The 13,154-nt window shown below is 36.8% G+C and overlaps 1 protein-coding gene across 1 annotated transcript; it reads right to left on the bottom strand.

The window, feature by feature from the left end:
* Nucleotides 1-1,547: 1,547 nt before the first annotated feature.
* acer1 (alkaline ceramidase 1) lies at nucleotides 1,548-8,346 on the bottom strand. The gene is made up of 7 exons (XM_004068004.4): nucleotides 8,272-8,346; nucleotides 6,067-6,179; nucleotides 5,840-5,954; nucleotides 4,688-4,826; nucleotides 3,996-4,133; nucleotides 3,767-3,904; nucleotides 1,548-3,217 (listed from the first exon to the last, which is right to left on the bottom strand). Exons 1-7 carry the CDS (start codon nucleotides 8,276-8,278, stop codon nucleotides 3,040-3,042), a joined length of 828 nt encoding a protein of 275 aa, XP_004068052.2. The 5' UTR covers nucleotides 8,279-8,346; the 3' UTR covers nucleotides 1,548-3,039.
* Between the last annotated feature and the right edge of the window lie 4,808 nt (nucleotides 8,347-13,154).

Raw genomic sequence — 13,154 nt, 5'->3', positions numbered from 1 at the left:
AAATGTGGCACAACTGTGATAGTAGCACTGTTAGTATTTCTTTGTGGACATTTTGATTTAATGGATTCACAACAACCAATAATCTGTGCATTTTAACCAAACATTTTTTTCACCACCTTTCCACTCTTTCAAGAAAAATAAACAATAACTTTCTTTATCCTATGAGAATGTTTCCAAGTCTTTTTGACTTGAATGAAAGCAATCATTTCAGGTGTAGTAGTTAATGTTTTTCAAGTAGTTAATGTTTTTCCACACCCATTGGCCTGTTTTGTGCAACTGCACACAAAAATATACTAAGGATTATTGCACTATTAAAGATACAAATAATCAAGACAACATTTTATACTTGGGTTGAATCTATTTCTCTGCATGAAAAAAAAAAAAAAGAAATAGTTCCAGTTCCATGGTAAACAGTTATCCAGTACTGTTTTTAACAATTCATAGTGACATGGTGACAACAATGTGTGTTGTTGCTGCCCTCTAGTGACAAACTACAGAGCTTGAAGATAATTTTCTCAAATTAACTTAAATTATGTTTGATAGTTTTAATTTGTGTGTGTGCATGTTGTTTTATACTGTTATTTGACTCAATTATTTTTAACAGAGTCAAAAAAACACTTATTTATTCAGGTAAATCAGTTTTATTGCTTATTTAAAAACACACTTCTCAGAGTTCAGTTCTCAACATGTTGTCACTGCAGAAGTTTCAGCAAAGTTGACATGGAAATACTCTTTTATTGTTCTTTAGTTTCAGGCTTTTACTTGAGCAGTAAAAGTTATGGCCAGGGTATAACCCCTTAAAATCCCATTCCTTTGTAAATAAAATATGTTTTCAGGCAACACAACATAGAAAGCTCATGTTTTCCTGCTTTTGCATAAAATTGATCAGATGAATTAAAATTTGTGGGCAAAATTCTATGTTTAAAAAATCAAAACAAATTGCCCCCAAAAAATAAATCAGATCCTGAAAAAGTTAAATAATTTTTATCCTGTGATTGAGTTTCTGTACACAGTGGACACAGCAATCAATCACTGTATTCCGTTTAGAAGTTTCACAGTCTTTTTCTCTGACTATATTTCTTACACTTTTTCCACTGCCAGTTCACGTTGAGATGCTGGTTCAAAAATATAAATATATAAAAAGTAGTTTTGTTGTCACAAAATACAGCAGCTTAATGAGCTACAGAACTGCTGCTCTGCAGGAGGACGGGTCTTTGTCATTTGGTTGTCGTGGTGATAGAATGGTGCATCATACCACGTTTAAACTTTAAAAAGATTTTCGTTGACAAAGAATGCTAAGGAAAAAACAGTTTGTTTAAAAATTTCTAAATCTGAAATTTACCAAAAGAAATTCTACATTCAACAACATGACATATATTTTTAATAAAACAACTTCCAGCAGAAAGATGTTTGAGGTTTGTGGAAAGCCAATGCATTTTCAGATACTAAGGAAAAGCAAGACCACTTCTATAGTCTTATTTCTATTATGTTAAATACCTTTTTATAAATACATGTTTAGTTAAAAATCTTCCAAAGAATACTATGGATTTAGGTGAAATTGTAAATAAAGAACTTTATTTTAAAAGTTTGGAAAATTTCCCCTCACAGCATCATTACATACATTGAATATTCATGTAATTCAGTGAGCAGAGTCAAGATCCCCAAAAGTTTCCCACTGAGCAGTTTTCCAAGGGGACATTTGGATAGATTGTAAATATAACACTTTGTAACTATGCTCAAACATCTTTAACAACAATTTTTCAAATTCTTGCAAGTCTCAACACAAAGTTTCATCATGTCAAACACACTGTCGGAGCTGTAAGTGCTTTAACATGAAATGTCTGACTGCAGAGCACATCAAACAATGCTACCTTGGAAGAAAAAAAACAGAACTGGAGTAAAATACCTATTTGCAAAAAAATTTCTAGATAATTAGAAACCTAATGAAAAGTACAAAAAGTAAAAAAAGCGTACATTTTAAGTATTCAAGTGTTGCCGTTAAGAATCATCCATGCCTCGGCAAGTGCAGTGTATTAAATCGATTAAGTTGCAGTAAAAATGAACAAACATGGTTAACAGGGATAATGAGACTAATTTAAGGTCAATAAATGATCAGAAGCCACAAAAAAAAAAAAAAAAAAAAAAAAAATCGCATTGACATTTGGGTTAAGTGCAAAAATGCAAAGATTGCAGGTAACACAAAGTAAAAAAAAGATGGCAGCGAACATAATATAAAGAGTAGTTAACGAGAGCACACAGAAAACTCAAAACTTTGACAATTTTTATCTGTATCCAGAAAAATTGTGTTCTAACATTTTCTAATATGAATTAAAAAAATCTTCATTGATTTCTAAATGAGTATGCAAAGAAACTTTCTCAAATTGTGAATAAAAAACATTTTACCAGTAATTAAAGCAGTTGTTTCAATATTTTTGAAAGGTTCATATTTCAGCTTCAGAACCAATAACTATACTTAGTTTGTTTATAACGGTTATTACTATGCGTAAAAAAGATTGCACCAAAACATGTCATGATCACATACTATTGTCACTGAAATACAATTTATGTAAAAGTATTTGATTCACTTATATAAATAATTCATAAACCTAAAATCCGCAAACATTTAAGTGCATGACTTGATAAAAGCAAAAATATAATAATAGTTATAAAAATATGTAATAAAATGTTTAAAATATCCATGATAGCTGATGTCACAGTTTTATTCTATGTGTATTTGATTCTTCACCTATGCAGACTGCAGTGGCAAAACATTTGTAGTCTTTTTTCGTAATGTCTGTTGTTATAAAGCCTGAAATTTACCACAATAAAGATTTGTTATTTGATCCCTGTTACATATTCATTTTTAACGTCTGTGCAAAAGTTGCACAGTAGAAAAAGGCAGCAAAGTTTTGCTAGGATGGCTTGGTATGTTTTAAAACAAAAACGATTTGTCAAATTTGAATTGAATAGGTCTAATTTACCTATTTCCCTGTACATAATAAGTCAAATTTAAAAAGTCCTACAACTGCCTACCATCTATCAGCATTGCTTTCTGGTTTTGGGTGTTCCCTTGAGAACAATGTGAGGAAGTCCTATAGTCCATTTATCAGAGGGCCAGTACTGCAGTCCAGGCAGGGAGTATGGTATTTCATTGTTGGCATCCAGGTAAGCAATAAGTGTGGTGGCATGAGCTACAGCCATTACAATCAGAATGTGCCTGTAAGACAAAGAATAAAATTTGTGGATAATTATAATAAATCAAACTGTTCAGTTTTTCAAAACACAATCTGTTGGACCAGACAGTCAGTAGTTCTGATTAGGGGTGTAACGATTTTAACAACGACTGGTTTGTATCATAATTTCTGGTTGCTGATCTGATTCATTGTTGAAATTGGTTCATTTTGATCCAATTCACTGACCCAAAATCCCAGGACATCTTTAGCCAAAAATTCTACCAGTGGGATTCAGAGATAATGGCATTAATAGCATTAATTGCTCACTGTTATTTTTTGACATCAAACTAATAAAAACAGAACAATATTAGAACATTCTATCACACTGTATGGTCACATCTCTTTGCAAAATTCAGAGTGTTTCCACACATTGGACTGGAATGATGGCTTGAACTGTAATGCACTTGGTTGTTTTTACATAACTGTAAATTGAACCTACCACGCGTCAATCCAAATGGTAATTTCCAATACCAATTTAATCAATTTATTTCATTTTCAAATGTTTTATAATGGTATGGTCAGAATGGACGTACCAGATACCATGCAGATAGCAGAAGTTAAGCTGCTGCCAGAAGCTGCAGCTGAAACGGTCACTGATCCAGCAGGTGATGGCGAGCACCCACAGAGCCACGGACAGCTTGGCGAGGCGCAGAACCTTCTGGTCGGTGCAGCTGGGTTTACGAGAGGATACTGGCAATTAGATGTCAATCAAAACTGCAAGCTGTCGAAGTTCAGATTCTGAGCAAAAGAGCTTTTTCTCACTATCTCATCTCGACGGCCAGAGTGTAAAGCAGATGGAGCCCGAAGCAGTTCAGGACATAGGCGTTGACTGTTGGTTTGACAAACGACGACACAGAAGTGATGACTGTGATGGTGAAGACCAGCTTGGAAAACGTGGTCCTGTGATTGAAACATTTTCAGATAAATATCTCAACAGAAACTAACAATAAAGATTGGGACGTTCATGACTCTCCAGCACAAAGCATAGGAGCTATGTCGCCACCTGACCCCTTTTGTTTAAGGTTAGGTCATCTACGCATGTGTAGGAAGGACAACCATAAGCCTGAAAAACTGGACGATGACTTTGGCATTGTTTCCTGGTGCTCATCAAATTTTAATTTCTCTCCCTCATCTTGGTATTAAATATTTATGCAGTTAGGGTAGCTACCTTTTATGTGCAGATTCTTTCTGTCACATTTAAGAAAAGGCATTAGCTTTGTGGCATGTGAAGAGTAATGACATCTGTAAAGATGGTTCACTTGGCTTCTCATCCATGAACGGTTTAGGTTTCACCACCACCTGCCATTAAAGGATTTACCATTTTTCAAAGCTCTCTTAAAGGGATACTGAATCCAAGTGTGTTCAAGAAGTCCCTTCTCAAAATGGTAAGACCTTGAACTACTTAGTGGAAGAGCAGATGAGAAGTATATTGCTAGATTGAGTTTCATACTTGCCTGTCTTTGATGAATGAAGGGAAGAGTTTACGAGGAAACCACATGGAATATCCCACTGCCAACACCCACATGATAGACAGCTCGTCCAACATCTGACCCACAAAACTAAGAGTCATGTGAAAGTAGGCAGAAAAAAGCCCTGGAAAGAGGAGGAACACCACGTTTTAATATCCGCGCTTTTATTTTGTCAATATGAATTTAAAAAAACCAAAGTGGTTTGCAGACAGACAAGTGAACAACTGACATAGCAGGTTCGGCATTGACATAAATCTGCTCTTAACATAAATCTGCTATTAACTATTTTTTTAAACTGTTGTATAAAATTGATTAAAATTGTAGTTTATGCAGCAATTATGCAATTTATAGTCCTACAGTTATGAATTATAGAAACACATAAATACAAAGGCTCATTTTGTTATCAGTATATGATTTAAAAAAGTTTTATTTCACCAAACAAAGATAAAAGGAGAATATATAACACCACAATCAAGGTATTACACGTAAAACTATGATAATAATCTAATTGTAGATCAATCATACAGGACTACATTATTTTTCATTCTATTCAAATCAATCAGTCAATCTTTAATGTCAAAAACAGGGAATATATCTATGTTTACCTGAACAGAATGGTGTATTGATCAGAAAAATAAGTGCAAATATTTTACTTATTTATACAATACAAGTTATTTCAGTTACCTTCTAAGTTATATCTAGATTTAAGATTACAGCATTTTATGATCGAAAAACAGGAATGCAAAAATAAAATAACGAAGTTTAAATGGTACATCTAAATTTCAGTTCAAATAAAAAAAAAAAATAGTGAAATTATGGAGATAAAAAAGGGGAAACTGAAATGGAATTTTAAAATTTTTATGTAAACCATTCCAAACTGTTTGAATTTTAATATTGGGCACAGTGTCCCATACACATAGGAAATAAACGGCTCATTGAAGACATGGATTTGGTAATGGCATGTTCAAATAAACAACTGTTAACACTAAAACTGTGTCTTAGAAAAAAACTGATTTTTTGATTTTGCCTAAAAACTGCATATTCATAATTAAAAGACCACTGGGAACAATTTTACCATAGATCAAAAGATGATTGGAGTGGGATTTTAAATATAAAACATTTTTTAAATCATCTTACCTACAAAAATCATCAGAATCCAGACAAGGTGAATTGCCAAGTTCCTCTCTTTGGCGTAAGGATGTAGCAGGTAAAGCATAACAGGTGAGATAATAAAGAAAAAAAAGCTGCTCATCTAAAAAAGGAAAACAAAGCCTTTTTAGATAACTGAAGGAAATACATGTACTGGAGGTGCTACTTGGTTTAAATATGTTCTGTTCCATGTTTTCTGGTTTCTGCAAACTTACTGTATTAAAGTACTCTACTACGTGTTCGGAGTATTTATAGTTGTCTTCACACCAGTCAATGTCTGAACTCTCATAGGCAAAAGCCTTGGCCATCTTCTCAGTAGAGCAAACACCTGAAAGACATCAAGAGAGGAACACACCTGTAGATTTGCACATTCAAATAAGTATGTTTCCTCCTAGCACCACATTTGCATGGATATTTCACGAAAAAAAATTCCCCTCCTTCTATGAGCTAAGAGTACCCACGACTTCATGTGCACTTTTTTCCCCCTATTCCTTTAAACTAATAAAATAAATTGTTAAAGTAATTCTTTTTGATAATGCTTTGGGATAGAATGAAAATTCGCATACACCACAAGCCTTTTTAATTAATGGTGTTTTGCAAATCCCTTCTAAAACCCCTTTGGAGCTTGAAATAAGTGTTATTTGGATCAGACCTCAGTTTAAAAAGTGAAAACCTTTTAAAGATGACATTTTTGATGCTACCATTTATGACAGGGACAGAAATATTTAGGTAATTTAACTCAACTTAAATTTCATTTTTAACACTAGGAAGAAGAATTAAAAAATATAAATCAAAAGAGTGCAAAACCTTGAAATATTCTGAAATTTCTATCATCGTTAGTCAAAAAACTTAATTATTTATCGTCAAAAACTCAAACTATTTGTAGCAAGAATTCAATTAAATTCAACCATCAAATGTGAAGGGCATTTGAACATAAAAAACAATGCAGAAATTTGTATCTGATACAGGTAAGGTTTGCTGAGCTTTACTCATTTTGTTTGTCCTTATTACCACAGTCAAAGTTTTGTTTTTAGCCTAAGAGAGGACAGTCAAAGATTCAGCAATAAAAAATGCCGGCTTGCTTTTAAGACACCTTTTTCTTATTTTTAATCTCAGAGATAACCTAAGAACCTTATTTTTTGATAATACAAAACATAAAGTTAAACTTTACTAAGTCAAAAGAAGGCATTCAATTAACATACTTGTAACATCACATAGCTGCCTTTAAAAAAATCAGAGTTTGGGGAAATTCTGTGCCAAAACAAAACAAAATAGAAACGCACAACTACTTCATACTGACATGAGTGGGACACATTTGTGTTTCTTTATAATCATTTTGTTTTTAAAAAACCAGGTAAATAATTATTCCTCCTCTAAAATTTATTGTGCATTGTACTCTAGATTTAAAAGAACCTGGCTTCATTTTGAAATCCTGTACAACATCTTAGTGGTGTTTCTTGCATTTAAATTTAACGTCTGCTTTGAGTTTGTGCTTTACAGTATTCAGTTAGTCATCACTTCTTTTGCACATATTCTCATGAGTTTGGTATTCAGTTACTGGATGCTCTTTGTACTATTGTGTCAAGCATTCTAGTTGTTTGTTACTCATGCCCAGCAGTTGAACATGGCTGTCATCCAACAATGTTTTCAAGTCGGCTTCTTTCCCTTCCTCATTGATAAATTTCCTTGTCTAAACTGAGCTGTGTTCAGAACTTTTTTTTTAATTAATGTTGCTTCTAAATGACTTGAGGAACTGTGACAAAACATTTACAGCAATTTTGGTTTTAAATGTGCATTTAGTTTCATAACGTCTCTCTTTTTCTAGATGCCACATTGTTTTTTGTTCATTCAGTGTCAAGCTTACCAATGGTTTGCTCCCTGTGAACCAGGTTTCTGCTTGTTCTTTCACACTCCCATGTTAGTGCTTTTGTCTGATTCCTGCCAGCACTGATGTGTACCTGGAGTTCAAGAATTCTGCCTGTTTGTTTCCTTTTTGTTACTCAAGTTGGCCACGCCAAACTGATTAAATGGAACTGAGTCAAGCCTTGTTAAATAAACCCGCTTATCTATATTCCAGAGTCCTTATCATATCTTCACACTGTTAAACAACACAAAGGTTCTCATTCGTGGACCATAGTACAACATAGGAAACATTCACAGTTAGACTAGTTTCACCTAAAGCAGCAAAAGTGGCTTTTTACTTGAGATATCAAAAAGACTGAAAAAGGAATAAAATAATAAATCAAGCAATCACTGCTTTTAAGCACATAGCAGACGTAGGGTAAATAAATCTTTAAGTGTAGCTGTTCTGTAGTAGTTTACTGACAGGACTCAAAAACAAAATTATCTAAAAGATGTCACTAAAAATGACCCAAAAGTTCTAATAAAGCTCGTTTTTGGTATGACAGACCGTGTCTTACCCCCCATGCTGCGCTCCTGTCCGCCTCCTGTCAGTGCCGCTGCGCTCCAGGTGAAACGACAGGTGGATTAAAGGGGCGGGGCACCGCAGAGAGCGGCGTGTCGTCATCGATCGTCAAATCGTAGTGTTCTACCTTTTTGGGGGCATAACTTTTAAAGAAACTGATTCAAAAGACCTCTTATAATTCCACAAACATATTAGTGCCGTTTGTTTGCAATCCCAAAAAATAAATAAATGACAACAAATAAAAAGACGGGGGAAAAAACCGAGATTGGCTTGATGACGTTTGTTGGAGAGGAACATGTTAAAATAGGCTGCTGCACTTGCTTTTGTCTAATCCCAAATCTTCCTAAAGGAAGCTCAACCGGTCCATCTGCCCCTGCAGCCAGACTGCAGATCCCTGTGTTACATTAAAGCTGCAGTTGGTGAGTAGTTGAGCAGGAAGGTCTACTTTCCTAAAAAGCAACAAACGTTTTTTGGCCACCACTTATGTGAAGTCATATTTTTAAAGAGAGCAATTCATTATCAAGATCATTTTTAAAATTGCCCCTAAAAGTACTAAACTAAAAGAAAGAAATTGACTAAAAGATTACATGTAGTTCATCAAAAATGTGTTATTCCCACTACTGTTTATATATATAAACAGTACTGTTTATATATATAAAGGCCCCTCTCACCCTCCCCGGGTGGTTTCTCCTCCAAGCTCGGGTCCTCTACCAGAGGCCTGGGAGCTTGAGGGTCCTGCGCAGTATCTTAGCTGTTCCTAGCACTTCGCTTTTCTGGACTGAGAGGTCTGAGGTCTTTCCAGGTATCTGTTGTAGCCACTCCTCCAGCTTGGGGGTTACTGCCCCGAGTGCTCCAATTACCACAGGTACCACTGTCACCTTCACTTTCCAGGCTTTCTCCAGTTCTTCTCTGAGTCCCTGGTATTTCTCCAGTTCCTCATGTTCCTTTTTCCTGATGTTCCCATCACTTGGCACTGCCACATCCACCACAACGGCTTTCCTCTGTTCTTTATCCACCACTACAATGTCTGGTTGGTTCGCCATTACCATCCTGTCTGTCTGGATCTGGAAGTCCCACAGAATCTTTGCCCTCTCATTCTCTACCACCTTCGGAGGTGTTTCCCATTTTGACTGAGGGGTTTCCAGTTCATATTCTGCACACACGTTCCTGTATATTATTCCAGCCACTTGATTGTGGCGCTCCATGTATGCTTTCCCTGCCAGCATCTTACACCCTGCAGTTATGTGCTGGATTGTTTCAGGCGCCTCTTTGCACAGCCTACACCTTGGGTCTTGTCTGGTGTGGTAGATCAGAGCCTCTATCGCTCTGGTGCTCAGGGCTTGTTCCTGAGCTGCCAGGATGAGCGCTTCGGTGCTGTCCTGTAGGCCAGCCCTTTTTAGCCATTGGTAGGACGTCTTGATATCAGCCACTTCAGTTATGGTCCGGTGGTACATCCCATGTAGGGGTTCGTCCTCCCATGAGGATCTGTCCTCCAGCACTGTATCCTCTGCTCTCCATTGCCTGAGACATACACTGAGCACACTGTCAGTTGGGGCCTTGAGCATGATGTACTCATGCATCTTGGATGTTTCATACACATATATATATATATATATATATATATATATATATATATATATATATATATATATATATATATATATATATATATATATATATATATATATATATATTAGGATAATTAATTTGAATGTCATGTGAGTAAAAGACAGAAGTTAACAGAGTTGCTTGGTTTCTAAATTTAGGAGTGGATTTGAAATTAAATCCAGGCAACCTTAGAAGTGAATTTCGGTAGAGTTTATGGTGTAGATTCTGCCTGACATACACTCAGCAGGAAGGCAACCAGGAAACCAGCACCAAACCAAGGATTTGGCCAATCCAATTACAGCAGATCACAGAGCTTTAACCCTCCAAGAAATCACATTACTGCATGTTCATTCCACATCTAACTCGCGTAGCCATGTCTCCCTGGACCTTGCTTTGTATCAGGTCCCAAAAGAAAAGGGTCATCCCCAAATTTTTCCCTCAAAGTTAGGAGCATAACATCTGGGTTTGCTCAGAGTTTGGTTATTTTTGTGGAGCCAGGGGGCCAAGTCCATCTACTGAAAATAATCCCTAAAGCCTTAGTCACAACTGCCTTTATGGGGAGTCTGTGGGTGAAAATATGGCAAATCCTGCTTTCCCCCTTATGATGCCGCCCCTTCTCTCTAAGACCCGCAATGGGGCAACTCAACCAAAAAACCAGCAGCACCCATACAGGTCAACCCCTGACCTTCTTTCACAACCAGCCCATTTTCCAACCATCACAAATTTTTTACAATACAGTAAATTCAGACAGTTCCTTTGGGAACTGCCAAAGTCATTATACAAAATTTAGACTGCAACTAACAAGCTTGAAGTGCCACTCCAGAGAACACATCCTCACTGCTCGAGAGTCTAGTGGAGTTCACATCACTGAATCCAACCTTTTTTGTGGCACTTGTTGATCATTGGCTACTGCTCAATCATGGAAACCCATTCCATAAAGCTGACTACACACTGTTTTTGAGTTTAGAGGTTTGCATGGATTGATTCTGCAAAACGTTGGCCACCTCTGCGCACTATGTGGATTCCTTGATATCCACTGACCCCTCTCTTTTAGTTTAAAGACCCACTCAGATGAAAAATCGTATTTTTGGTAACTTAGCATGTTCTTGCAGCATCTTACACCCACAAACTTCCTGCTGTGATTCATTCTGACGTGTCTACTTGTACACGACTATCAATGTTTTTCTTGTATGAGCTGACATCTGGCTCAAAACTGTACTGCTGGATGGTTCTAAAATTGCTCGCCATTTTTGTTGCACCTGTATTGTTAGGTTGGGGGTGTGAGGGCTGTAAACTAGTTGGAGAGCATGTAAACAAATACTGTAGCTTAGTTATAGGTGATGGGAAGAGGGGGGGTTGGTCTGTCCCAAAATTCCCACGACAATTTAGAGGCAAATTTCTAACGAACTCCTGCTGCTCTGCAGAAACTATGTCCTAGAAAACGACATAAGTGTTTTGATATTGACTTAAAACGGAATCATCATAATTAAAAGACCACTGGAAAATGTTTAGAACATAGATTAAAGATGAACGGAGTGGGGGTTTACCTGGCCCATTACTTCTTGGCAGATTTTCTTTCACTCCAAATGGCTTTCACTTTGTTTGAAAGTCACTGACTATGGACTATAAAATATTTATAAGCCTGTAAATTCTATGACAACCCTTGTTGCGAAGCAGGACTTTAGTCTTTTCAGAGCATTAACACATGTTTTTCTTCAGCATTAGGTTGACATAAGAAAAACAATGAGGCTCAGAATGTAATTCTACGAAGAAAAATGTTTAAACACTAGATTGGCCTAATCAAATGTTTCAACTACAGAGAAGTGGCTGTAACTTACAAGACCATATCATCTCTGGTTCCCGTGGCAACAGGGGTGGCTCCTGATTGTTTAGCTGTTCCATAAAACTATAGTGAACTTTGTAAAATGTAGTGTGGAGGTAATCTTTCTTTTGAAGGACAGATCACTTTTTGCAAGAACATCTGTAAATTCCTACTTGGAGAAATTCAATGCTCTCTTCATGCATGTTTAACTTTTTTTGTTGGGCTAAAAAGAGGCTTGAGACTAAGAAGCAGATAAAATAACCAAAAAAAGCTCACACATACTTGTTAAGAACAGTCCATATTTTCACTTTTTTTTGTAGATGCTGTCTACATGTCATGATTTACACACCTGTGGCCTTTAAGGTTGTGTTTCCTGCCTCTCAACACTTTAAGTTCAACCTTCTAGATTAATGTCTCTGCCTTGCCCCATATAAACATTCCTGTCTGCCAGATTGTCTGATTGCCCTTCGTTGGCTCTCCAGCTTGGATTTCTTCCGTCTGATGGCCACTGGGCCTGCTGACTCTCTTTCTGTCCACAGAAAGGGTGGGCCGGTTGACCTCTGATCGGAAGATTGGCGAAGCCGCCATCAGTGTGTGAATGCATGTGTGAATGGAACTGTAACTGTAAAGTGCTTTGGGCCTTCAAGGAAGGTAGTAAAGCGCTCTATCTAAGTATACCCCATGGAAGTATACCCCATTTACCATTTTAAATGCTGAATTGATTATTATATCCCAATATTAATTTGGTGTGCTTGTGCTCTCACTTACAGGAGCACCTGAATTGAAGGATCCAGTCTTTTTTTTTTTTTATAACTTGTCCTGTCCAACAGCTAGGCAGACAGATGAGAGCTGAGGGCCTCTTGTGTTGGACATATTTTACTTTAACAAGAGGGGTTATTAATCTTCAGACAAACCAAAGGTATGTCTGGATAAACCCCTTTTGTAATTGAGGCCAAACTTTATTAATTTCAATCATGTTTGAAAATCTTTGGTGTTGGACCGGACGGAAAAGGAAAGAAGGGAAGAAGAGAGAGGGACGATAGAGAGAGGGGGGGTAGGAGGGTGATAATAGGAGGGGAAGGGGGATAAGACCATGAAGCAGCATAAAGCAACAAGTTTACTGGTTGTTAATCATTATGGTAAGGTTCAAATGTAGTACAATAAGGGCGGAGCCTGTCCACACACACACTCAAATGTTATAAACACACCTGCTAGCTGCAAAAATGTCCACCTGTCGACATGTGCACAAAACGGATAGTGTTCACACTCATACTTATGCCTTTAAAACCAACTAGTGTGAAATATTTCAGTCATTCAATCATGCAAACTGTTAGTGCAAAGGTGAGCTAACACCTGTGCTCAGGTGAGTGTTTATGTTCTTCTAAAATGGATGGTGGAAGGTGACAAGAAGGAGGGAGAGTGCCCAGCCATCCCCACCCCAAGACCCC

Source organism: Oryzias latipes, chromosome 4 (genome assembly GCF_002234675.1).
Source record: "Oryzias latipes chromosome 4, ASM223467v1".
In the NCBI taxonomy this organism is placed as follows: Eukaryota; Metazoa; Chordata; class Actinopteri; order Beloniformes; family Adrianichthyidae; genus Oryzias; species Oryzias latipes.
Note: the sequence above shows the minus strand (reverse complement) of the source record. Positions and strands in the feature narration are given on the sequence as shown.